The sequence below is a fragment of the Tachyglossus aculeatus genome, chromosome 17 (genome assembly GCF_015852505.1).
Source record: "Tachyglossus aculeatus isolate mTacAcu1 chromosome 17, mTacAcu1.pri, whole genome shotgun sequence".
Taxonomy (NCBI): Eukaryota; Metazoa; Chordata; class Mammalia; order Monotremata; family Tachyglossidae; genus Tachyglossus; species Tachyglossus aculeatus.
In genome coordinates, this window is record NC_052082.1 from 41,387,051 (window position 1) to 41,414,575 (window position 27,525).

General features: G+C 47.5%; 1 protein-coding gene across 5 annotated transcripts; it reads right to left on the reverse strand.

The window, feature by feature from the left end:
- Positions 1-291: 291 nt before the first annotated feature.
- Positions 292-27,111, reverse strand: LOC119939192 (C-type lectin domain family 2 member B-like). 5 transcript variants are annotated; one of them, XM_038759022.1, is made up of 6 exons: positions 26,983-27,111; positions 14,443-14,465; positions 7,101-7,205; positions 4,537-4,739; positions 2,454-2,554; positions 292-1,671 (listed from the first exon to the last, which is right to left on the reverse strand). In XM_038759022.1, exons 1-6 carry the CDS (start codon positions 27,003-27,005, stop codon positions 1,551-1,553), a joined length of 576 nt encoding a protein of 191 aa, XP_038614950.1. In that variant the 5' UTR covers positions 27,006-27,111; the 3' UTR covers positions 292-1,550. The 5 variants fall into 5 exon arrangements, with proteins under 5 accessions (XP_038614950.1, XP_038614951.1, XP_038614952.1 ...); XM_038759023.1 differs by lacking the exon at positions 14,443-14,465; XM_038759024.1 differs by lacking the exons at positions 14,443-14,465; positions 26,983-27,111 and adding an exon at positions 11,469-11,602 and having other exon boundaries at positions 4,537-4,679.
- Positions 27,112-27,525: the final 414 nt, after the last annotated feature.

A 27,525-nucleotide genomic window follows, 5' to 3' on the forward strand; every position in this document is an offset into this window, starting at 1 on the left:
GAAAGGACGTTTGGTAATAGGAAAGAAGAGGAGGAGCTAGACTTTAAATCTGTTGTGTTTGTGGTATAAGTGGAGGACGTCTGAAGGCAGAAGGAAATGCAGGGTGATGTAGCAGACAATTATAAACCCCAGCTACTCAATGATTGCCACTGATTGATTGAGAGGAAGCTAGGGCTGGTGAGATAGAGGTGAGAGCTGAAAAGATGGGAATGTGGCTGAGAGATATGGAAGTGAAGTGAGTCAAACACCATTCTTCCATCCAGAAAGAAAATGATGCTCTCAGTAATGTTATTCTCAAATATGAGGGGATATCACACAATTTTATTTCTAATTGCATTTACATATATTCCAATTAATATAACAAGTGTACAGTCCCCCAGGCAAATACTCTTAACCCTGAATTGAATTTGGGCATACTCTTCCTCGGTTTGCCACCCTACCCCTGTACTGGCTGTGCCTGCATTAATTTCCAGGTGTCTCCCGGACTCAGGCCCAGTAAGGGAATGTGTTTATTATGCCCTTGAAGCAAGCCGGTCTTGTCTTCTTCTAATGGAGGAGAGGGCACTTCCGCTCCATGGACGAGAGCCGCCATACTTGAGGCCCCTCACCGGCTCCTCAACCTTGTCAATCTGCCACCCCAGGAAAACACGTGTCCCATTCGTGGGTTTCAGGGGTGCCAGAAGGCCTTCTCCAGCCACCTGCCCTGCCAAGCTGCCTCCAACTAGTCAGTGTCCCTGCCCGGGAGGAATAAGACCAATTTGGGAGCGAATGGTCCCGTTCCTCCATCTTGTTTTTGCTATCCACTGTGACACATGGATATTTCCCAATACGTCTCCAGGTTGAGGAAGACTTGTGGATTTAATTTGGGTTCGATACTTGGTTCCTCATCTCGGCCAAAAGCTACCGATGAGTTGCTTAAAGTGTTTGCAGCTTCTTTTGTGCCCCAAGGTAGCAGAATCCAGGTGCTGCCCTTTCCGGTTCTGGCTGGGAAGGTTTGCAACTCACCTCTAGCTTATGTGGGAGGTTGTCAACGTCATTCATTAGCACCGTTCAAGGCCTACTGGTATGTCTGCCACTCTTTGATCGTATAAACAGCCCAGAGGATCTTTCACCAGTGGGTTTGTCACTGACCCGGCAGCCCTAAACCCTGGCCCAGCCCCCTAGGTGTAGGCAGCCACAGGCCCATCGGGCTTCAGAAGGAGAGGAAGAGCAAGAGTCAGAAATGCAGACAGCTGGGGCAGCCTCCCCCGTCTGCAAAATCTGCACTTCCAGGAGGGGCAGGGGGGCCTGAGGGGTAGTCAGGAGGAGCATTTGGAGCAGGGTGGGGAGGGGAAAAGTGAAAGAAGTCACAAACACCATGGGCCTCCACACGGAGGGGGGAGGGAGAAGTCCTGCTGACGCTCTGTGGCAAGAGACATAAGAGTTAAGTCAGCAGGGCCTCACTGTGACCTGAAACAATCTCCAGGAGCTAAGGAGGTGGGAGTTACGTCACTTCACAAAACCATCTTTGCACAACATTTAACATGTGAGTCCCGTGATGGCACATTTTCTTAGCCTGAGGAACTCTGAGGTGGCTTGGAACAAATCCACCTTCTGGGCTGGCTGCATCCGGCACTGTTAACGCTGTTGGAATCCAAGTAGGCACAGTCCCCAGCTCCCCGGATGTTGAACCTGGAACAGAGCACACCATCAGTCCTTCATTCAATCGCATTTATTGAGCGCTTACTGTGTGCAGAGCACTGTAGTAAGCACTTAAGTCAGTACAGGTCAGTGGACAGTGGACACCCTTCTCCTCTGCGGAAGTAGGGCCAAGAGAGATCCAGGGCTCCCTTCACACTCCCCTTTTTGGCATTGAGGTGATCCAAAATGGACCCAGGGTTGCGTGGATTGAAGCCCTAGGCCCACAGAACAGAGGGCTCAGCCTTCTCATATCACCCTGACTTCAAATTCTGGGTGGACTCCAGCTATTGCGAAGTCTCCAGTCCCCGCCCCACAGACCCAACCCAGAAATCCCATCCTCTTCCCAGCCTGAAGCGCATGCACACCGACATCTGTGCGATGAAGGTCCGGACCGCTCCCAAACCTGAGACACGGCCCGGCTCGACTCCCAGGGGGCAGGATCCCAAGTTTTATCCCAGAGTTTGGAGTCTGAGGGAATAATTCTCCCCTTGTCTCTGACAGCTCTGACTGTGGGCTAGCGGGCAGATTCACTACCCTAATTGGTCGGTTCTCTGGATGGCGATTTCATACAACATTTCACTAAGAAAGGCCACAAATGGAGGCCATCTCTGCATGCCAGGAATATGCCAGCTCTAGGTGTGGAGAGCAGCCCCCAACCCACCACACACTCAGGGTAACCGCCAGTTGGTGTGCAGTAATGAGGCTGGGGTCCCTGAGGGGAGGGAGGCCCAGTGCCTCAGTTGTGGGAAGGCACAACAAGTCTTCAAACTCACTCATTGTTGAATGCTGAGTCATCAACCCAAACCCAGCCTGTGCCATCCTTTTTCAGTCCAATCCAGTAGTCGGAACTGCTCACGTTTTTCTTCAGGATGTCCTGAGACCAAGCACAGACAGTTCCATAATCCCACCATTTCTCTCCGGGCCCTGTCTCTACATTCAATCCATGTTCTGTCCCCTCATCTCAGCTCCTGAGCTGCTCCCACCTGCTCTCTGTGGTGGACCGAGGCTGGACTGTGGTTAATGGCTATGACTAGGCATGACATGGCTAGTTGAATGAGAGTAGAAGCCTGTGGTTCAGATATGGGGGTCCAAGGTGCAGGAGCAGAGGGATATGAGGAAGGCCCAGAATGAGGGGAGGACAAAGGGGGCTGAGCGAGGGCGGGGGGGTTCAAAATTGAGAATGAGACAGAGCTAAGAGTGAATGGGAGACAGAAACAATGGACAGAAGAATGAGTGGTGGAGAAAAAAAGCCTGTCTCTCTGACACCCCCATCAATGTCACATCTGATGAATATTCTCCAAGTCCTCCTACCCAGAGCACCTCAACCTGCACAAACGCGCATGCACACACCTAAACACACACAGGGCTGGGAATTGGAGCTAATCCAGTGGGGTGTAAGGAAGCTATTGCTCATCCACAGAGATTTAGGCTGGAAAGCACCGTGGAGCACAGATGGAAAGACCCGGAATACGGGCCACAAGCAGGATCAGGGAAAGAGTCAGCATGGTCAGGAAGGACAGGGTGGTCACGCTGCGCCATGAATACCTTGATCATTGGAGGGGACGTGGAAGAGGGAATGGCAACTGGCCTGGAGTCCATGATCTCGAATGACCTTGGTGGCAGAGACTGGGGGAGTTTCCGCACCAGCCTGGAGTGCTTCCCTACCTAAAATAGCAGCCCAAACTCACCCACCCATTGTACCTGGTTCATCCATGACCCTCTCTCTCTGCCCCCATCTTCCTGCCCCTGGTCCCCCGCCCTCCCCCACCGACCCCTCAAGCCAAACAAGTCTGCTGCCCATAACCAGCTCCATCCATGACTTAACAGAAGCAGCGTGGCTTGGTCGTGGGTTCTAATCCCAGCTTCACCACTTATCAGCTGTGTGACTTTGGGGCAAGTCACTTCAATTTTCTGTGCCTCAGTTACCTCATCTATAAAATGGGGATTAAGACTATGAGCCCCACATAGGACAACCTGATTACCTTGTATCTACCCCAGTGCTTGCAACAGTGCTTGGCACATAATAAGTGCTTAACAAATACCATCACTATTATTATTATCATCATTATGACTTTCTGCTGCTTCTTTCTTTGTCTCACCAGCTCAGTTGCCATAACTCTCTTTCCCCACAGCTCCCTCATGCTCCTCGTTCAGTCTCCTCTAAACTCCCCCAACCCCGGGTGCCCGTGCACAAAAACCCCTTGATGCAGTTTTATTCTTCTTACCTGGTTCCACCATCATCACTGTGGCCCATCCCTGACCCACAGCTCCTGTTCCAGGACCCCCAATACCACAGGCTGGGGGCTGAACTGTGGTGGGCAAGGGGAGGGTCCCATCCAGGAACCTCGGCTCTGGCCAACGGGGAAACAGACCGTAAGCCAGGGGGCCGATAGGGGTGGCCGTGAGATCAGTTATAAAATAAGGAAGCCAGGATGGGGGACTGGGGGTTGCCAGTTTTGGTGTGGGGTGGGGCAGCCCCAGGAACACAGATTTGGGGGCACGGGGGCAGGGGTGCACTGCAGCTGGATAGTTATAGAGAAACATTTTTTAAAAAATAGTTATAAGAAACCCACTAATGAGAGTTGAGGAGGGGTTGGGGGAAGGGGTCAGGGAAGCTTTCAAACATCTTCAAAGAAGGGGAAGGGCGTGTGAAGCAGAAAGGAGGGAGGGCAGGGCCGCAACCTCAACCAAGCCCCTACAAGGAATGGGCATTGGTCAGGAAGTAAAGCCAAAAATCACCATACTGTCCTTTGAACACTGGAAGGAAATCTCTGTTGCTGGTGTAATACTCCCCCAGAGATCAAAACATCACAACACCAAGTCAATGAGCAAAGCGAACTGAGCCAGTCTCCTTACCAGTTGTTGTCTGGTTATTATGGCGAGAGTCGCCCTTTTGTTCTCACAGGTTGCCTTGCTCGCCATCCAATCTTTGGTTTCAGTAGAAAGTATGAAGCACATGTCGTATACTGCCATCCAGTCTGGAAGACACTCAGCTTTACCTGGAGTTGAAGGAAGACTCATATCTGTGTCTGGGCTTGGTGTAGCCAGGTTTTTCTCACCTGAAACAAAGACAGTGACACACAGGGAGAGACTGAGGGGAGGAGGGGGCCTGACTCCCTCAAACACATGGGAAGAGTCTTCATACCAGTCCTCAGGGAAGCAGGTTCTGGTTTCTCCACGTGGTGTGGTTTGGGAACTGCTCTGTGGGGGTGACTGTGCTCTAGTGACACAGGTGCGGCATGGAGCTGCAGTCTGACAATCAGGCTGAAGAAAACAGAAGCCACACACCAACTCTCAGCCCAGGTAAACTGCTGAGCTTCTGAGGGTGTAATGAAGTCACCAGTAAAAGACATGCATGGCAGTGTGATCCAACACTCTCAAAAATAACAATTGGCTCTCGATGCTTCAGAGGCTGATCACGGGGCCTCATCCTAAGCCCTTTTCTTTCCTGTTCCTGACCACCGGAACACTTTACTGCAAAGGAAACTCAAATCAATCCGTTCAGCAGTGTGTAGACAGGTCAGGTTGAGAAAAATGAATTAATAATAATAATGGCATTTATTAAGCGCTTACTATGTGCCAAGCACCATTCTAAAGGCCGGGGAGGTTACAAGGTGATCAGGTTGTCCCACAGGGGGCTCACAGATGAGGCAATTGAGGCATGACTTGCCCAAAGTCACACAGCTGACAAGTGGTGGAGCCAGGATTTGAACCCATGACCTCTGAATTGTGATTCACTGTTGTTCAGATACTTGAACCTCAAACCCATCGATTCATGGTGGTTTGAGGGGTCAGGTAGTCCTGACTCTCATCTTTCCCACTAATAATCTCTTGCTCACATTGTCCCCCCAGTTTCCTACTCCTCCCCTGTACAAAACCACCATACCCAGTTCTTCCCATCTTTAAAGCCCTCCTTAAAAAAAAAAACCAAAAAACCCTTCCCTGGAAGGGAAGCCTTCCCTGTTTGCTTCAACACCCCAGATGCCTCGGCCCTAAACCTACTTCCACACCCTACTGCCTGGCACTTTACTAAGAACCTGGGAGAGGGCAACAGTTTCGAGACACTTGTTCCTTGCCCTCAAGGTCCAGACATCTAATAAGGGTGACAAGAAAAAAATTATTTATGGTTAGTGAAAACCAAAGGAAGAACAAAGATAGAGGAGGAAGTAGTATGAGACAATTAACTGTACCAATAAACATACAAATGAAAGGCAAAAATGATTAAAAATGCATCCATGAGCATGCATACTGAGGAGAGGTATAAAGTCCACAGGGTGTTGGGAAGAATCAGGAAGGGCTTCTTAGAGGAGATGGATATCAGGAGGGCTGTAGAGATGGGGAGAGCTGAAGTTTGGTGGATTTGGAGATGAAAAAGTTCCAGGCTCAGGGAACAGCAAGAGCAAAGGGATATGGGCAAGAGACTAGAAAGTGAGATACAGTTAGAAGGAGGCTGCAATCAAGTCAATGGTATTTATTGAGCTATTTATTTACAGTGCAGAGCACAGTACTGAGGGCTTGGGAGAGTACGATATAACGGAGTTGGTAGACACGTTCTCTGTCCACAGTGAGCTTACAGTCTAGAGGGGGGAAACACACATTAATATAAATAAATACGGAGTGAAGGAATGAAGAGTGAGAGCCGGGAGGAATGGGTGACGAGAGCTGAAGGGTGAGATGGAGGGAACTGGTGGAGAGTCTTGGAGCTGATGGTTGGGGGTTCCTGTTTGCCCCCGCCAGCCTCCCCCTCCCCCAGTACAGCCTCAATCACTTCCCCTAAACTGCCCTGAGTGTATGTATGTTGGGAGGGGTAGGGGGTGTTGCGGGGGGCGGGGGGGGGGGGGGGGGGCGAGCAGCATCACACATGGCTTTTCCTGCTCCCACCCCCTCCTCACTCCCAAAGTTTTTTCTGCTCCATAGCCTTCCTGCTCCAGCCTCTGTCCTTCCGGCCCAGCCCCCAATCCCCAACCCCAGGAATAACAGCTGCTTCCCATCTTCCTCTTACCCATATTTAGGCCCCTTTGCCCTTCCTGCAATATGTGGTGCCTCGGCCAAGTTCTTATCAGCCTGTACCAGCTTAGTTCCATACCTGAGGCTTCTCAGGCGGCAAATGTCAATGGGAGGTGGGGGAGGAATCCACCCCCCCTTGCATACCCCTGAGAGAACAGAGGGTCTGAGAAGGGGAATTGAGGCCCGGGGGCAGGGGTGGGGGCACTTGGGCCTGTAAGGACTTAGATTTCTGGGTGTGGCTACAAACCCCTGCCCCGCTATGGGTCTGAATGGAAAGGGGATGTGGGCGGGATCTACGGCGTGGGCTATTGGGAGAATCCTTACTGATCCAGCTGCCACAAGGGGAGAGATGGAGAAGGGTGGGACCAGAATGATGCCAGGGACATGAGGAAGTGGGTCAGTATGTCACTTACCTCCTTTACCTCCTAAAGTCACTCCCAGGGTAATCGCCACAATCAAAATGAGGACTACCCCAACACCAATGCCAATAGCCTGGTTTTGGGACAGGCGGCTGCTAGCTGGAAAACACAAATGAACAAATTCTCCTAGGTTACCCAGAGTATGTGATATTAGCCCCATTCTCCTATTTCCTGATTCAACCTCATATATGAGAAGCAGCGTGGCTTAGTGGAAGGAGCACGGGCTTTGGAGTCAGAGGTCGTGGGTTCTAATCCCAACTCTGACACTTGTCAGCTATGTGACTTTGGGCAAGTCACTTAAGTTCTCTGTGCCTCAGTTACCTCATCTGTAAAATGGGGATGAAGACTGGGAGCCCCAGTGGGACAACCTGATTACCTTGCATCTACCCCAGTGCTTAGAACAGTGCTTGGCACATAGTAAGCATTTAACAACTACCATCATCATCTTCATCACTGTACATCTTAGAATGAGTGTTCATGTAATTAGAAGAGAACTGCCCTACCAAAATCAGGCTCCAGATGAGAAAGATCATATTCTCTCAACCCTTGGCTGCAGGACAAGGTTAACAGCTAAGCCTGATGAATCGGTGATTTGTGACAAGTTGGTAATCTTGCAGGCATAGGACAATCATAATAATAACTGTGGTATTTGTTAAGCGTTTACTACATGACAGTCACTGTACTAGGTGCCGGAGTGGATACGAGCAAATCAGGTTGGACACAGTCCCTGTCCCTCGTGGGGCTCACAGCCTCAATCCCCATTTTCCAGATGAGGTAACTGAGGCAGAGAAAAGTGAAGCAACTTGCCCAAGGTCACACAGCAGACAAGTGACAGAGTCAGGATTAGAATGCATGACCTTCTGACTCCGAGGCCCGTGCTCTAGCCATGCTGCTTCTCAGGAAATTTTGCCTAACAACTCAGTGCTGATAGGTGATGCTAGTGAAACTGCTGAAGAAACCAGGTGTTCCTTCCGCAGTAGAGTCTCCCAGCCACGTACAGGGAAGGACACGATACAGGCTTGCAGACCTTTCACTTGGTATGCAGCCTGATGCCCCATTGTTGCCACACTGTCTATGTGCATCAAAAATTATGATGGCCACTTTTATTCTACTTCTCTGCCTCTCCACACACTCTTGAGCCATGTACTGCCTAAGTAGCAGACTTCATTGACAGCACTAAGTATTGGTGATGCAACTCTTCGGTTATGGGTATGATATCTTGAAGGTCTGTTTCCTTCAGACCTGCTGAGGAATTATTTCACAAGTTTTGGGCTAGCCTGGTCAAGTCCCTTGATTGCAAACATTGAAGAACTTTCCTTGGGTAGTACCCAAAGACTTACCAGCTCACATTTTTTCCCCTCACTAGCCTATCCTCAAGAATTATGCAAAGAGTAAATTAAATGAAATCCTTTCTCAGTGATTCTGCAGGAATTCACTAGAATCTCTCCCTGGCAAGTGGACGGACGGATGTAAAGAACGTTCCTGTCTGTAGGCTCAAGGGCAAGTGCTGAGCATTACTCCAGGCTCTAAACAATCTTTAACAACTCTAAATCATCCCCATGATCATCTTTGATGTTTGTCTGCCTTGTGCAGTGATGTAGCAGTAGTAATGATAACAATTACGGCATTTTTTAAGCGCTATGTGTCAGGCACTGGACAAGAAGCTGGGGTGGATACAAGCAAATTGGGTTGGACACAGTCTCTGCCCACATGGGGCTCACAGTCTCAACCCCCACTTTACAGAAGAGGTCACTGAGGCCCAGAGAAATGAAGTGGATTGCCCAAGGTCAAAACGCAGTCAAGTGGTGGAGTCGGGATTAGAACCCATGACTTTATGATTCCCAGGCCCGTGGTCTATCCACTGTACCCTGCTGCTTCTCCCCTAGCAGCACCAGTTTAGGAAGGAGAGTTTCCACTCCCCTTAGCTCTGCAATGGAAAAAACTCAACACTTTCACTGTGAGGTCTGGGTCATTACAGAGGAAGCTGCATGGTGAGCTGAAACGGGGAGCCTGCAACGAGAGAAGACAGAAGAAATGTTCTAAAGTCACGGTGAAGCCATCTCAATGAATTTTGAGACTGGAAAGACCCTGAGGAAATGACCAGAGCAAAGAGGTCAGCTTGTGTGTGGGAAGCAGCAGATAAACTCTTCCTGAAGATCAGGGGACTAAGAGGAAGATTCAGAAGCAGCATCAGGCCCTACAGGAAGCAAACGCACTAATGGACATAAAGACATTCTTAATGTGTAGTGTGAAATAGAGACCTGGTGGCACATTGAGTTGAGACATATGAATAAAATCTCATCAGCCATAGTGTCATGTTTGAAATGAAGGTCTGTGCTCTCTGTCTTGTCATCCTTACGGGGCAAGGTTGAGGTAGGTGAACTCTTTTCTTACGTCGGAAAAACAGAGACGCATATGGCTTGCACGAAGCTTCTAGTGGGTCTCACCCATAGTTTTACGGAAAGCAAAGGTATTGTACATTATTATTATTATTATTATTATTATGGTATTTGTTAAGCACTTACTATGTGCCAAGCACTGTTCTAAGTGCTGATATGCAAGTGAGATCAACCAGATCCCCAAACCAGATCCCATCTGCCAGCCAAGACGCAGATATATTTCCCAGTCCTTTTTCCCCTTGTCATAGAGGGAAAGGAACCAGATCTGAAATAATAAATGATCTCTGACCTTTGACCTCTGAAGTCCCACCTCTTCTCTCCTCCCTCCCTCTCCTGCCATCTCTCCCCCTCTCCTCCTCCTCTCTCTCACTGTACTTCTGCAACTGCTTAATCATTCCAATGCTTGGCAATTATTCAGAATCAGCCTGTCTGATTCCCCTGACACAGTCTGCTGCCCAAAGATTAATCCCTGTTAGGCTTTGTACAGACAAGGCCCTCATTTTCAGTTTTCTATGGTGACTTCCCCATAAACCTGTTACCCCAAGGGTTGGAGGCAGATGTTGCCCAGAGTACAGGAAACAATGGGATGAGGGTTAAGAGAAAGTTGAGAGCAGCAGAGTGGCCTAGAGGGAGTCAGAAGGGCCTGGGCTCTAACCCCAGCTCCTGCTGTGTGACCTTGGGTAAGATGCTAAAACTTCTCTGTGGCTCAGTTATCTCAACTGTAAAATGGAAACTAAAACTGTGAGCTCGCATTTGGGACACAGACTGTGTCCAACCTGGTTATCTTGTATCTACCCCAACATTTAGGACAGTGCCTGGCACATAGTAAGTGCTTAACAAATACCCTTTTAAAAAAAAGGTCAAAACAGCCGGGAAAAGTAACCAGACATTTAGTGGAGAGAGAAGGAGACACAGAGAGACAGAGAAAGAAAATGAATGAGAAAGAATATGAATGCAGGGGCTCTGCCCACCTCATCAGACCTTCCAGTCTGACCATCCTGGAAGTAAGGTCTCCCCTAGGAGGTCAGTCACTTGTATTTATTGAGCACTTATTGGGTGCACAGCCCTGTGCTACATGCTTGGGAGGGTACGATAATAACATAACAGGGGCATTCCCTGCCCGTAACAAACTTACAGTCTAGAGGGGCAGACGGACATGCCAGGGGCCAGTATTCATCATCATCAATACTATTTACTGAATATTTACCCCTCTCAACTGCAAGGACCTTTGTGGGCAGGAAATTCATTCATTCAATCGTATTTATTGAGCGCTTACCGTGTGCAGAGCACTGTACTAAGCGCTTGGGAAGTACAAGTTGGTAACATATAAAGGCGGTCCGTACCCAATAGCGGGCTCACAGTCTAGCAGGGGGAGACAGACAACGAAACAACACACATCAACAAAATCAAACGTGCCTACGGTCACATCATACTCTCCCAGGCTCACTAAATACGGTCGATTGATTAATAGCCACGGAACGATAAGTGAATAAAGAGATTTTGCGTGGGGCTCCCCGGATTCATAAACCCCAAGGTTGGTGAGCCGTGGGGGGGAGGAAGTGAGCTCGAGTGGGAGGAGTAAATCGAGAAAGACTTCCTGGATGGAGGGGGGGGGGGGCAACTGAGAAAAGGGAGGGTCGAGGGGCAAGGAGGGAAAGTTTGGCGGGGGGATGCGGCCGCCCCCGGCCCCTTCTACCTGGCCCAGGCCCCCTGGTCCCTCCGGCTGCCTCCTGCCTCTTCGCCATGCTTTTCGGCTTGGTTCCGGCCCACGGGGGGCTCCCCATCCACCCCCTCCCCGCATTGGCAACCGTTAACCTCCCCCGAGGCCCAGGCATGGACCGTTAACCCTGCCCGCGCCCCCCTGGCATCCCTTGCCCCCCTCCCCACCCCCTCCCCCGTCTCCATGGCCCCGGCCTGACTTTCTGGTCCTCCTCGTCGTCGTCGTCCTCCGGCCCCCCGCTACCTGCCGGCTTGTCCGCGGCCGGGGGTGCGCCCCCCGTCAGCCCCCTCCGCAATTCGGGCTCCTCCGCCTCCATCGCCGCCCGCCCGGGGGGGAAACTGAGGCCCGCCGCCCGCTACGGCCCGGCCCGCGCAGCGCCCAGCCCAGGAGGAGGGCCGGGCGGAATGGGGCGGGGCCTGCCCCAGAGCCACCCCGATCCCCCCAATACACAGCCCCCCCAAAGCCCTGGGGGGCCGAAGGCCTGGGGGCTTGGGGGGTCCCGAGTAGGGCCCAAAGCCTTCGGTCTAGTCCCCAGCTGGGCCGGGCAGGACCCCCTTAGATGCGGGGGGCGTTTCATCCCCCGGGCCTGGAATGCCCTCCCTCTGCCCATCCGCCAAGCTAGCTCTCTTCCTCCCTTCAAGGCCCTGCTGAGAGCTCACCTCCTCCAGGAGGCCTTCCCAGACTGAGCCCCTTCTTTCCTCTCCCCCTCGTCCCCCTCTCCATCCCCCCGTCTTACCTCCTTCCCTTCCCCACAGCACCTGTATATATGTATATATGGTTGTACATATTTATTACTCTATTTATTTATTTATTTTACTTGTACATTTCTATCCTACTTATTTTGTTTTGTTGGTATGTTTGGTTCTGTTCTCTGTCTTCCCCTTTTAGACTGTGAGCCCACTGTTGGGTAGGGACTGTCTCTATGTGATGCCAATTTGTACTTCCCAAGCGCTTAGTACAGTGCTCTGCACATAGTAAGCGCTCAATAAATACGATTGATTGATTGATTGATTGATTGGGGTGACGCCCCCGGGGGTCCAGACCTCCCCGGCCACCCCTCCACCAGACCGCAAACCCGTTGTGGCCAGGGATTGTCCCTCTTTATTACCAAATTTTACTCCCCAAGCGCCCAGTACAGTGTTCTGCCCGCAGCAAGCGCTCAATAAATACGATCGCATGAAGGAATGATGGGGTGGACACGAGGTCATCAGGCTGCCCCACGTGGGGCTCACAATCAGTCAATCAATCAATAGTATTTATTGAGCGCTTACTGTGTGCAGAGCACTGTACTAACCGCTTGGTAGTCTTCATCCCCATTTGACAGAGGTGGGAACTGAGGCCCAGGGAAGTTAAGCGGCCTGCCCAAGGTCACACAGCTGACCCGTGGCTGAGTCAGAACCCGCTTCCTCTGACTCCCAAGCCCACACTCTTTCCACTAAGCCACGCTGCTTCACTACACTGCTTAGTGCTCAGTAAGCACTTAAATACCATTATTATCCATCACTATGGATAATAGTTATGCACCTGTATATATGCAAAGAGTTGAGACATATGAATAAAATCTCATCAGCCTGTATATAACAATAATAATAATAATAATGACGGCATTTATTAAGCGCTTACTAAGTTCAAAGCACTGTTCTAAGCGCTGGGAGGATACACGGTAATCAGGTTGTCCCACGTGAGCCGGGGGCTTGCATTCGAGGATATGAGAAGCATCCCTGTGGTGAGGAATCAATCAATCGTATTTATTGAGTGCTTACTGTGTGCAGAGCACTGTACTAAGCGCTTGGGAAGTCCAAATTGGCAACATATAGAGACAGTCCCTACCCAAAAGTGGGCTCAGCTCTGACTGGATGTGGGAGAAGTTAGGGCCACGGTCTGGGATGGGCAAGACAAGATATATGTTTGTACATATTTATTACTCTATTTATTTATTTATTTATTTATTTTACTTGTACATATCTATTCTATTTATTTTATTTTGTTAGTATGTTTGGTTTTGTTCTCTGTCTCCCCCTTTTACACTGTGAGCCCACTGTTGGGTAGGGACTGTCTCTATATGTTGCCAACCTGTAGTTCCCAAGTGCTTAGTACAGTGCTCTGCACACAATAAGCGCTCAATAAATATGATTGATTGGTTGAACTATTAATCAATAGTATTTACTGAGCGCTATGTGCAGAGCACTGCACTAAACACTTGGGAGAATACAACAGATTTAGCAAACACTTTCCCTGCCCATAATGAGCTTACAGTCTAGAAGGCGAGGCATCCCTTAATGTAAACAAATACATAATTTTTAATATTTAACAAAGATATGTACCTCAGTACTAGGGGGTTGAGGATAGAGCAAATACCAAATGCCAAAGGTCACCGGTACAAGTGCAGAGATGATACAACAGGGAAAGTGAGCTGGGGGGAAAGAGGACTTAATCTGGAAATGCCTCTTGGAGGGGATGTGAATGCTTTGAAGGTGGGGAGAGTCATGGTCTGGTGTAAATGGAACGGTAGGGAATTCCCAGGCCAGGGGAAATGGGAAAGGGGTCAGGGGCAAGATATTCATTCATTCTTTAAATCTTATTTATTGAGCACTTACTGTGTGCAGAGCACTGTACTAAGCACTTGGAAAGTAAAATTCAGCAACAAATAGAGACAATCCCTGAGAAGCTCACCGAGGTCTACGTTTGAAAGCAGTGGGGAAGAAGCCGTTGGAAAGTGAACAGTTGAAGATGGCAGTCCAGAAGGCAAGAAGGAAGAGGTGAGTGTTTTAAAAAGATCTGAATGAATGAGGCGTCAGAAGCTAAATTGGAGAGGGTAGATTTACAGAGAGGGTGAGAGATTTCATCTCATTACTGCAGGGAATGTAGGGAGAATCGAAGAGGGTGGCAAGGGATAGGGGGATTGGAGAGGAGCACTGTGCTAGGTACTTGGTAGAATACACTAGAGCTCGTATATATGCATCCTGCCCTCAAGGAGCTTACACTTCCACACACTCCCACTCTTTAATTTGGTGCCTGGATCTGGGCCTCAGTCCTGGACAAACACAGACTATGGCACTCCATACTCTCCCTGCTTTCATTTCACAATCCAAGCTTCGTGATTATTTCAGGTCCTGGAGTAAAATCCAGTCAGCTCCGCGCTGACACATGTTCTCATTAACAGATTAAGCTAGACAGCTTTTGAATTAGAGATCATTCTTGCCCCACTGCGATTTACCTCTGATGTCGTCTTGGAGAATCCTGGGCCCAGGATGTGGAGGTGGAAAGAGAAAAAGGACCAATAGTAAGCGCATAACAAATGCCATCATTATTATTATTATTAATACAGAGAGGATTTACACTTTTGCCTTTAGTTTTTGTTCCTGGTTAAAGCAGGAACTTCTTTTATGGAGTGAAGACTGACGGGATGGAAACCGATGTCACATAGTTTGTTAGAACGTTAATGGGCAAAGGTAAAAAGAGGTAAAATGGGTTGTTCTAACAGATCAATCCATCATATTTCCTGAGTGCTTACTGAATGCAGAGCCCTGTTCTGAGTGCTTGGAAAAGAACAAAATAACAGACACATTCCCGGCCCACAGTGAGCATGCTAGATTTACTCCGGTATTTGTCTTCCTTAAAGTAGTGCAAGATTACTTTTCTTTTACATTAAGTTTGAAGAATAGTAGTTTAAAAGATGATAAATTCAATTTCTGCAAATGTGATTGTTGTTCGTTCATTCATTCATTGTCGTATTTATTGAGTGCTTACTGTGTGTGGAGCCCTGTACTAAGCGCTTGAAAAGTAATTCAGCAACAGCGACAATCTGTGCCCACACCGGGCTTCCAATCTAGAAGGAGGGGGAGACAGACATCAAAACAAGTAAACAGACATCAATATAAATAAATAGAATAATAGATATTTCTTAGTGGAAAGAGCATGGGTTTGGGAGTCAGAGAACATGAGTTTAATCCTGGCTCCACCACTTGTCTGCTGTGTGACCTTGAACAAGCCACTTAACTTTTCTGTGCCTCAGTTGCCTCACCTGTAAAATGGGGATTAAAACTGTGAGCCCTACGTGGGACAACCTGATTATCTTGTGTCTACCCCAGTGCTTACAACACTGCTCAGCACATAGTAAGTGCTTAACAAATACAATAATAATAATAATTACTGAGCTCCAGCAGATTAGTGTTTATTTAGTCAATTTATGTAGCTCCTGCCATGGCGTGCCGTAATAAATGCTTGGGAGAATATATCCAGGCAAAAGATTCAATCTCTGCCTTCAAGGAGCTTACAGTTTAATGAAGGAAGCAGATGAAAAACATTCACAAGTAGCTGGAACAGCCGGTGGGACAAGTTTGTAAGGGATACTGCACTCCGATACTGGACTAGGAGTCAAAAGGACACGAGTTTCTTGGTTCTTTTTTCTTTTACTGTCTGGATCCCTGCACTGGGAAGAGGTAATGGGTGATCTTGAGTCCCCACCTCATCCTGAGCACAGGACTGGGAACCAGGATACCTGCGTTCTAATCCCAACTCCTCCAGCTGACTACTCTGTCAGAAGTCACTTAACTTCTGTACGCCCTCGGCTTCCCCGTCTGAAAAATGGGGATTAAATGCCAGTTCTCCCCCGACTGTGAGCCCCATGTGGGAGAGAGAATGTTTTCCAATTTGATCATCTTGTATCTATCCCAACCCTTAACACACTGCTTGGTATATAGAGAGCACTTGCTAAATACCATTCTTAATAATAATTAATAATACTAATACTATTAATAATAATGCAGAGAAAATCTTAGGCCCATATCTTAAATTGACTTTTTGTTTTTCCTAGCTTTCACTGCCTGTAGCTGGCACCTTCATTTCTGAACCCCTTGAGATTGCCGAGAATCTGAACACTGGACACAAGAATACTCAAGAATAGTGTAAGCCAAAGCATTCTCTTTCCACTGGCCCATCCCAGTGCTTAGAACAGTGCTTGGCACATAGTAAGTGCTTAATAAATGCCATTAAAAAAAAGAAAGGGGAGCTTCTGGGCTCCCTCACTCCTAGCTGGTGAGGTGCAGAAGAAAGTACGGCATCACTAGTAGGATGTGTCTATATCAGAACACCTGGCGAGGATTTATGGCTCCCAGATAAGGAAGCAGAGTGGCCTAGTGGAGAGAGTATGGGCCTGGAAGTACCCCAGCTCTGCCATCTGTCTGCTATGTGACCTTGGGTAAGTTACTTCACTTCTCTATGCCTCAGGTACCTCATCTGTAAAACGGAAATTAAGACTGTGAGCCCTACATGGGACGCAGGCTGTGTCCAGCGTGATTACCTTGTATCCACCTCAGGGTTTAGAACACTGCCTGGGACATAGTAAGTGCTTAGCAAATACCACAAAAAAACAGAAGGAAAAAAAAAAGGTTGACCGCACCCTGTTTTTGCAAAATCACGTGCGGGGTTGTGGAAGCTGACCAGAGAGTGTCTTGGCGGTCAGACAAGTTGCTGGGAACCCAGCTGAGCTATGCTGACCCCTGAAATAAGCTTGCTTGTATGCATGTGCCCTGTTCTAATGTGCCTTCTATTCCCAGCTGAGGAAAGGACAACTGCCTATATTGTGCGGTTGTCACTGTTGTTGATTTTTGTTTTTTGTTTTTTGTTTAGCTCTTGGTTTTTGCTCTAATTTGGAAAAGTCCTTCCTCCCTCTCCCTGACAAACCCTTACTAAGTCACTCAGAGTGTCAGACTCAACAGTGGGTTCCCCAAGCCTCCCTTTAGTAAACTTCCCTACTATGGTCAGAATCTATGACTGCAAGACTGCATACCTTCTCTGTGGCCTTGCAGAGGCCTGGGAGTTAGAGGATCTGGGTTCTAATCCCGGCTCCGCCACTTGCCTGCTGTGTAACCTTCTCTGGGCTTCAGTTTCCTCATCTGCAAATGCATGTTTTCCCTCCTACTTAGGCCTGGGAGCCCAAGGAGGGACAGATTCTGTGTATTACCCCAGCATTTAAGACAGGCCTTATGCTTGACAAATACTGTCATTATTAAGGGTAAAGGAAGTAAGGATTCTCTCTCAGAAACGAACTCCTGAATGCAGTTCAAATGGCTTCAATTACCATCTCTATGCAGGTGATACCCAAATCTACATCTTCTCCCCTGATCTCTCTCCTTCTCTCCAGTCTCACATCTCCTCCTGCCTTCAAGACAACTCTACTTGGATGTCCTCTCATCACTTCAAACTTAACATGTCCAAAACAGAGCTCCTTATCTTCCCACCCAAACCCTGTCCTCCACCTGACTTTTCCATCACTGGAGTTGGCACCACCATCCTTCCTTTCTCACAAGTCCATACCCTTGGATTTATCCTTGACTTCTTTCTATCATTCAACCCACATATTCAATCCATCACCAAATCCTATCGGTCTCATCTTCACAGTGTCACTAAAATCCGCCCTTTCCTCTCCGTCTAATCTACTACCATGTTAATACAATCACCCATCTTATTCTGCCTGGATTACTGCATCAGCCTCCTTGCTGATTTACCAGCCTCCTATCTCTCTGCACTCCAGTCCATACTTCGCTCTGCTGCCCGGATCATTTTTCTACAAAAATGTTCAGGACATGTCACCCCCCCGCCAAAAAAAAAACTCGAGTAGTAGCTCATCTACCCATGTATCAAACAAAAACTCCTCACCATTGGCTTTAAAGCACTCCATCACCTTACTCCCTCCTACCTCACCTCTCTCCTTTTACAACCCAGCCTACACACTTTGCACCTCTAGTGCTAACCTTCTCACTGTGCCTAGATCTCACCTGTCTCGACTCCGACCCCTGAACCCATATCCCACCTCTGGCCTGGAATGCCCTCTCTCCTCTCCTCAAATCTGACAGACAGTTAATTCCCCCCACCCCCTTTATCAAGGCCTTGTTGAAGGCACATCTCCAAGAGGCCTTCCCAGACTGAGCCCCACTTTTCCTCATCTCCCTCTCCCTTCTGGGTTGCCCTGACTCTCCCCCTTTATTCACCTCCCCCACCACAACCCCACTTCCAGCATAAGCACTGTAGTAAGCACTTGGGAGGGTACAGTATGACAGCAAACAGACCCTTTCCCTGCCCACAACGAGCTTACTGTCTAGAGGGGGAGGCAGACATTAATATAAGTATATAGTTTACAGAAACGTGCATAAGTGATGTGGGGCTAGAAAGGGGATGAATAAAGGGAGCAAGTCAGGGTGACACAGAAAAGAGTGGGAGAAGAGGAAAGAAGGGCTTAGTCAGGGAAGGCCTCTTGAAGGAGATGTGCCTTCAATAAGGCTTTGCAGGTAGAGAGAGTAATTGTCTGTTGGATATGAGGAGAGAGGGCATTCCAGGCCAGGGGCAGAACGTGGGTTAGAGGTCGGCAGCGAGATAGACCAGATTGAGGCACAGCGAGAAGGTTAGCACTCAAAGAGCAAAGTGTGTGGGCTGGGCTGTATCAGAAGTGTAGTGAGGTGAAGTAGGAGGGGGCAAGGTGGTGGAGTGCTTTAAAGCCGATGGAGAGGAGTTTCTTTTGATGTGGAAATGGATGGGCAACCGCTGGAGTTTCTTGAGTAGTGGGGAAGCATAGCCTGAAAGCTTTTGTAGAGAAATGATCTGGGCAGCAGAATGAAGTCCTCCCAGCAGGGCCAGCCAGGACACTCCCAAAGTCCCCTCCTCCATGGCCAGGACTCCCAAGGGACCCTAGCCTCCAAAGAAAAAAGGAGATGCCTACCATGAAGGAGGACTCCACGAATCTTTACTAGCTCCTAATGTATGTGCTACGGCATGACTGAGATGGCTGCCCGTTATGGGCAGGGAAGATGTTTACCAACTCTGTTACATTGTACTCTCCCAAGCGCTTAGTACAGTGCTCTGCACACAGTAAGCGCTAAATATGATTGAGTGAATGAATGAATGGGTAGAGCACAGGCTTGGGAGTCAAAAGGACCTGGTTCTAATCCCTGGTCCGCCACATGTCTGCTGTGTGACCTTGGGCAAGTCACTTAAGTACCCTGTGCCTCAGTTACCTCATCCATAAAATGGAGATAAGAGTGTGAGACCCATGTGAGACAGGGACTGTGTCCAACCTGATGAAACTCTATTTACCCCAGCGCTTAGTATAGTGCTTGGCACAAATTAAGCACTTAAGTACCATACTTGTTATTATTATTATTATCATTATTATTATTACAGAGCATCCCAGGGGACTCTATGTTCCCTGGGCTGCAGGTGCCAAGGTAGGTGAGGATGGCATTTTGAGTGGCACAGGGGGGAAAGGCCTCCTCCACATGATGTAGCCCTTTGTCCCCTTGGCCCCTCACTCAGGAGCACAGTCTCTCCCTCACCATTGAGAGTAAAAATATTCCTATTACAAGACTTTATTGGGAAAGGCCCAACTGCCTTGTTCCTTAAGGCCCACCTGTTTTCTGCTAAGCATTAGGTCCGTGGGCCTGGTGTCTCATTCCACTGCTATGATAAGCAGCGTGGCCTAGTAGGAAGAACCCAAGCCTGGGAGTCAGAGGACCTAATTTCTAATTCTGCTCCACCACTTGACTGCTGTGTGACCTTGGGCAAGTCACTTTGTTTCTCAGTGCCTCAGTTTCTTCATCTGTAAAATGGGGATTAAATCCTCATTCATCTCCCTCGGACCTAAACTGTGAGCGCCACATGGGACAGGGACTGTGTCCAATGTGATGATTTTGGATCTACACCAGTGCTTAGAAAATAAGTGCTTAAATACAGTGTTATTATTTTTATAAGAAACAGCTTCCTGCCCCACTGGATGGGACAAGGGAGAAAAGTAGATGACTGGAGAAGACCCCAAAGTGAAGGTGAAATGAGGGAACCCTGGATAGGGAAGATAGAAAAAGACGTTTCAAAAGCCACCATGGAACATGGCCCTAGATGATGTGGCAGAGTGGGGGGAGACAGCAGATGGACAGACCAGTCTGTAAAGCAGGAAGCACTTAACAAAGACCATAATTATTAATTATTATTATTATTAGAATGTAGGAATTCATCCACATAGAGGAGGTAGTTGAAGCCGTAGGAGCAAATGAGTTCTCCAAGAGAGTGGGTGTAGATGGAGAATAGCAAGGGATCCAGAACTGAACTTTGAGGGACACCCACAGTTAAGACGTGGGAGGCAGAGGAGGAGCCCACCAAAGAGACTTAGAATGAACGGCTGAAGAGGAGAACCAGGAGAGAACAGTGTCATTGAAGCCGAAGTTGGATAATGTTTTGAGGAGAAGGGGGTGATCAACAGTGTCGAAAGGAGCCATGAGGTCAAGGAGGATGAGGATGGAGTAGAGGCCATTGGATTTGATGAGAATGAGGCCATTGGTGACCTTTGGGAGGGTAGTTTCTGTGGAGTGAAGGAGACGGATGCCAGATTGGAGAGAGTCAAGGAGAGAATTGGAAGAGCAGAACTTGAGAAAGCAGTTATAAGCAACTCACTCAAGGAGTTTGAAGAGGAATGGTAAGAGACAGATGGAGTGAAAACAGGAGGCCACTGTCGGGTCAAGGGAGGGTTTCTGTTTTTTACACTCTTATAGTCAGGAAGCATTGGGGGAAGCAGCATGGGTCAGTGGATAGAGCACGGGCTTGGGAGTCAGAGGTCATTGGTTCAAATCCTGGCTCCGCCACTTGTCAGCTGTGTGACTTTGGGCAAATCACTTAACTTCTCTGAGCCTCAGTTACCTCATCTGTAAAATGGGGATTAAGACTGTGAGCCTGCCATGGGACAACCTGATCACCTTGTAAACTCCCCAGTGCTTAGAACAGTGCTTTGCACATAGCGCTTAATAAATGTCATTATTATTATTATTATTATTATTATTATATCATTTCTTTATCCTATATTTCCCAGGCACCTAGTACAGTGGACTGAACCAAGTAGACACTCAATTAGATCCACTGAATTTAGAGACAGACTGATATCAAAGGTGAAAGACTCCACAGAGGCCTGGAAAATGACACCAGCTTCTGGGAGAGAGCAAATGATAGCAGTGTTTATTCATTCATTCAATCATATTTGTTGAGCACTTACTGAGTGTGGAGCACTGTACTAAGTGCTTGGAAAGTACAGTACAACATTAAAGAGAGACAATTTCTGCCTACAACAGGCTTTGTCTCACCCCTTCTAGACTGACATCACAGCAAGTCGACAGGCATCAATATAAATAAATAGAATTATAAATATATACATATATACCTAAGTGCTGTGGGGTGGGGCAGGGGAGAGCAAAGGGAACAAGTCAAGGTGAAGGGAACAAGTCAAGGTGACATGGAAGGGAGGGGGAGCTGAGGCGAAGGAGAAGGGGAAGGCCTCTTGGAGGAGGTGTGCTTTGAGGAGGAGTAGGGCTTTGAGGGGAGGGAAGAGTAATCATTTGGTGGATTTGAGGAGGGAGGGCATTCCAGGCCAGAGGTAGGATGTGGGCCAGTGGTCGGTGGCGAGACAGGTGAGATTGAGACACAGTGAACAGGTTAGCATCAGAGGAGTGGAATGTGAGGGCTGGAATCTATAAGGAGAGAAGAGAGATGAGGTAAGAAGGGGCAAGGAGATGGAGAGCTTTGAAGCCAATTGTGAGGAGTTTTTTGTTGTTGTTGTTTTGATACGGAGGTTGATAGGCAACCACTGGAGATTTTTGAGGTGTGTGGTGGGGGTGACATTTTCTGAACGTTTCTGTAGAAAGATAATCCAGGCAGCAGAGTGAAGTATGGACTGAAGTGGGGAGAGGCAGGAGGTTGGGAGGTCAGAAAGGAGGCTGACGCAGTAATCCAGTGTTGAAAAGGATGGGAAAATAAATAGTGGTGGGTTTAAATGGGAAGCATTGTGGCCTAGTGGAAAAAGCATGGGCCTGGACATCAGAGAACTTGAGTTCTAATCCAGGCTCTGTCACTTGTCAGTCGTCTGATCTTAGGCAAGTGACTTTACTTTTCTGGGCCTCAGTAACCTCATCTATAAATTGATCTATTAAATTGGTTTAATAGATGATTAAACCTCATCTATAACACTGTGAGCCCCATGTGGAACATGAACTTTGTATAGTTTATATCCATCCCAGAGCTTAGTACGGTGCCTGATACATAGTGAGTGCTGAACAAATACTATAAAAAAAGAGGAAACGAGAGCAGATTTTGCCAAACTGAAATTGAGGTACCATCGGGTCACCAAGAAGGAGATTTTCCAGAGGCTGAATTAAACGGGAGTTTGTAAGACAAGAGGGGCTGGAGTTGATGAGAGAGATCTGGGAGCTACCCACAGCAGCAGCTGAAGCCACGGGAGGGGGTGAACTCCCCAGCCTGTATCAGGACAACCCTCCTCACAGTCAAAGATTCTCTCAGTGACCCAGAACAGAGCTGAGTCTGTGCCTGAATACTCCAGCTGGGTAGCTCACTGTCCAACAGCACCCACGTCCACAAATAGAAAAACAAACCAAGTGGTCAGCACATCCTCTGGGCGATTATCAGAGTGTAGGGGCTTCAAGCTCCAGACCAAAAGGAAGGTCTCTAGAGTCACGGTTATCTCCAACTCTCTGCGAGGCCTAGTTGAGAGAGCATGGGCCTGGGAGTCGAAGGTTGTGGGTTCTAATCCTGGCTCCACCACTTATCAGCTGTGTGACCTTGGGCAAGTCAGTTCACTTCTCTTTGCCTCAGTTACCTCCTGTGTAAAATAAAGATGAAGACCGTGAGCCCCATTTGAGACAGGAACTGTGTCCAAGACGATCATCTTAGATCTACCCCAGCGCTTAGTACATTGCCTGGCACATAGTAAGAGCTGAATGAATACCACTAAAACTAAAAAAAACTTTCTTCATGGTGGTGAGACAGGGCCTCCTGAGCAGTTTCATCAGCGTGGCAGATTTAAATGGTCAGAACCAATGCCACTGAGGTGCACTGAGGCATGTAAAATCAAAGAACTGAGCTGACTCATTCCTCTATACAATCTGCAGAACATGAATGACCACGGGAAACGGGGGGACGTGGAGGGGGTGGCAGCTGTGTAAAGCAAGCTGATCTAGGACCACCACAGAGGGTAAAACTTCAAAAAAGCCATGCAAAGACATTCTAAAGCACGTTTTCAGGTGAGGAGATCAAAACTTGCGTAGAGTAACAAAGCAGCTGCGAAAGGCCCACTCAGCGATGGGAGACCCAGATAAAGAGGTGATAGCTCCCCCAAATGTGGCTATTGCAGTTGAAAGCATAGGAGAATCTTCTCTTATGAGCCATCCAAAGATAATATGTGTTCTTTTATTGGGAAGGGCATTTGGAAGCAGTGGAATAACTGCAGAAACTAAAGTAGGATCTGGCACAGGAGCAAGAAAAATAGGCATCCAGGAGTGAGAGAGAGTGGAGGAAAGGACTGAAATTTTTCTAGTCCCACCTACACAGCTTGGATTCTTTATCTGATAATGTCGCAATGTGGAACTGGACTCTGTGAGCCCGATTATGCTGCCTGATTAATTTCCTGTAAAATCATATCACCACAAAGGGGCTTCCCCCAACCAAGTCCTCATTTCCCCTACTCACTCTCCCTTCTGTGTCCCATTTATTCACCCCGCCCTCAGCCCCACACTTATGACCATAGCCGTAATTCATTTTAATGTCTGTCTTGCTTCTAGAGTGTAAACTCACTGTGGGCAAGGAACATGTCTACCAACTCGGTTATGTTGTACTCTCCCAAGCACTTAGTAAAGTGTTCTGCACACAGTAAGCACTCAGTAAATATGATTGATTGATTTCTCTTGGTTTTTCTGCTGCCTCCCAAGAAATCTCAAACACCCACATCTTGAAGATAGGAAAATTCTCAACAGTAATTTTGGATACAGGGAGAATCACCAAGGGAGCAAACAGTTGGAGGGATAGCTGAATCAATTCAAGTCAAACTACATTTTTGTTTTTAAAAACTCTGGATCCCAGAGTTATCCCAGGATGAGGATTTGAGCCGTTTCCTCAATGTTGCTGATTGACACTGTTGCTGATTGAAGGACACTGGGAGGCGAGAACAGGGTCACCAAGAACAAAGTGTGGGAATGCTGATTGAATGATTGAATTGATGCATCTGTACATTTGAGGAGAACTCATTCATTCAATCGTTCAATCGTATTTATTGAGCACTTACTATTCATTCATTCAGTCATATTTATTGAACGATTACTGGGTGGCGCTGTACCAAGCACAATTCAGCAACAGATAGAGACAATCCCTACCCAACAATGGGCTCACAGTCTAGAAGTGGGGAGACAGACAGCAAAACAAGTAAGACAGGCATCAATAGCATCAATATAAATAAATAGAATTATCGATATATATGCATCATTAATTAAATAAATAGGATAATAAATATGTACATATATACACAAGTGCTGTGGAGCAGGGAGGGGGTAGGGCAGAGGGAGGGAGTCGGGCAATGGGGAGGGGAGGGGAAGCAGAGAAAAGGGGAGCTAAGTCAGGGAAGACCTCCTGGAGGAGATGTGCCTTTAATAAGGCATTGAAGTGGGGTGGAGAGTAGTTGTCGGAGAATGAGCATACAGCTGCTGTATGGCGAGCTGAATTAATTTTTTTTAATGGTATTTGTTAAGTGTTTACTATGTGCCAGGCACTGTATTAAGTGCTGGGGTAGATGCAAGGTAATCAGGTTGGTTACAGTCCATGTCCCACATGGGACTCACAAGCTTAATCCCCATTTTACAGATGAGGTAACTGTGTCCAACCTGATTACCTTGTATCTACCCCGGAGCTTCATATAATACCTGCCAAATACAAGTGTATCACATTGTCAAACCACATCAGGGTTTCGGCCTGTATTGTTTTATGCCTCTTCCCAGGTTACAGCCATCCTCTCATGAATTCAGCTTGGATTGTTTGATGCCTCACCCTCGGCCTACAGCTACCCCATGAAACAGTCCCTCAGTAATTCAGTCTGTATTGTTTGGTGATATACTCCACAAATGACCACAATATTCAGGAAAATCATTGCTATATCCCAAATGCATGCGTGTGAGTGTTTGCATACACACACACACACACACACATACACATGGAGATTGATAATAAACAGTCAACATTAATGGCTGTTGGAGAGAACTCTACCCACAGTTTGTGTTAGGACTTTAAGCCCTTGAAGAGACCCAATGCTACTGACCAAAGAAATTCCTGAACTGGGGAGACTATTAAAAAAAAAAACAGTGCAGATGTCAAGGAGTTAATCATTTCTCATTCAGAGGGATGCCATCAAGCTTCGTCAATAATGATGATGGCATTTATTAAGCGCTTACTATGTGCAAAGCACTGTTTTAAGCACTGGGGAGGTTACAAGGTGATCAGGTTGTCCCACGGGGGGCTCAGAGTCTTAATCCCCATTTTACAGATGAGGTAACTGAGGCACAGAGAAGTTAAGTGACTTGCCCAAAGTCACACAGCTGACAATTGGCAGAGCCAGGATTTGGACCCATGACCTCTGACTCCAAAGCCCGGGCTCTTTTCACTGAGCCACACTGCCTCTCTATGCATCACTTCAAAATGCCCAAACAGATAAAAGGACTCTGCTTTTTCCACCACTAGCTAAAATCTTCAGGTTAAAAAGTCTCTCATCAATTTTCAAGAAAACAAACGAACCAATAAACAAGTTTGCTTGTCCTTTAGACTGCAAGCTTTTTGTAGGCAGGGAATGTGTCTGTTTACTGTTTTCCTGTACTCTTCTAAGTGCTTAATACAGTGCTCTGCACACAATAAGCACTCAAATTCAATTTAAGTTTGAAGATGACTGTACATAACGAGTAAGCTCGTTATGTGCGGGGAAAGTGTCAGCTAATTCTGTTGTATTGTACTGTCCCAAGCGCTTAATTCAGTTTTCGGCACATAGTAAGCACTCAATAAATATGATTGATTGATTGCGAAGATCACAAGTACTCAGAGGTGGGTAGGAGGAAAGTGGCCCGGTGGAAAGTGCACAAGCCTGGGAGTCTCGAGAGTTGAATGCCAGACCACCTCTATCACATGCCTGATGTGAGGCCTTTGGCAAGTCACTTTACTTCTCTATGCCTCAGTTTTTTCATCTGTACAATGGGGATGAAATATCTGTTTCCCCTCCCTCTTAGAGTGGGAACACTCTTTGGGATGGGGATTAGATTGTATCTACTGCAGGGCTGGACACATAGTAAACAATACTGCTTGCTACTCTATTATAGGCTCTCAAGTGCTTAGTACAGTGCCCTGCACACAGTAAATTCAGTACCAGCGATTAATTGATTTCTACAAGATGCTTTTAAAAAAGAAGGAGCCCGTTATATTGGACAAATTCTTCACCAAAGTTGAAAAAACAGTATCATCGTCAGCTTCTATTTGAGATTCTTTGAGACTCATAATAGCATAACTTCTCTTGTTTTTACTATTTCTTGCTAAACTTTGGGTTACCTCAGTAATGATCCCACACTCCAGCCATGAATGATTAAAATCACATTTTTGCGGAGCGGGAGGTTGAGGGAGTGTGGGGAGGAGGTGGGAGGTATCCCGTACTGGTAGGTTTTGGATGGGTTCTGCAGTCCAGCACCCCAAAATGAGCCTACCGTGCCCAACAACAAACTGCTTTGGTATTCACACCACTGCAAAAAACTCTGAAAGTTTTATCACCATAGAAACATTTGTCACGTAGATACTATTAGAGCGAAGCAAAACAACAAACCAAAATAAATCCAACATTTTTCAGTTGTATGAAACATAAACCCGATTTTTATCCATTTTTTAAAAAAACATAAAGCCGCATAATTACCTCCTGAAAAATCCATACTTCATAGTCTAGGTTCCTGGAGGGAGGGAGATTTTTCCCTTGACTTTTTCGTTTTTAATAGCTGTAGCTTTTAGCTGAGGGATTGCATTCCAGGCTTCGGGCTTCCTTTTCCACTTAGAGCTCTAATGGAATGAAGGAGGGTATTTGTTCCGCCTTTCTAAAGAAGTCCTTTCTCTGGGTTTTGGGTGGAGTCTCACCAGTGATGAGGCAGCAATAAAGCTGCAGCCTCTTGGTCAGGAAATAACATCTGTCTCAGTTTGATTAGATGCCCTTTAGCTAGTCCCGACCCACGCACGTCTCTGGGGAGGGAGAATGGGTCCTTCAAATTCCTGTTGTAATAATAATAACTGTGGTATTTGTTAAGCACTTACTTACAGTCCCAGGCACTGTACTAAACACTGGGATGGATACAAGCAGATCGGGTTGGACACAGTCCCTGTCCCACCGAGGTTCACAGTCTCAATCCCCATTTTACAGATGGGGTAACTGAGGCACAGAAGTGGAGTGACTTGCCCAAGGTCATAC

Excerpts from the sequence above, each read along its gene's own strand:
- LOC119939192 (XM_038759020.1), bottom strand. The coding sequence starts at position 11,541 with ATGGAGGCGGAGGAGCCCGAATTGCGGAGGGGGCTGACGGGGGGCGCA. Across the intron at positions 4,740-7,100 it reads GACTTTAGGAGGTAAAGGAG|GTGAGAAAAACCTGGCTACA; the intron begins GTAAGTGACATA and ends TCTTTGTTTCAG. Across the intron at positions 2,555-4,536 it reads TAATAACCAGACAACAACTG|GACATCCTGAAGAAAAACGT; the intron begins GTAAGGAGACTG and ends GCTTGGTCTCAG.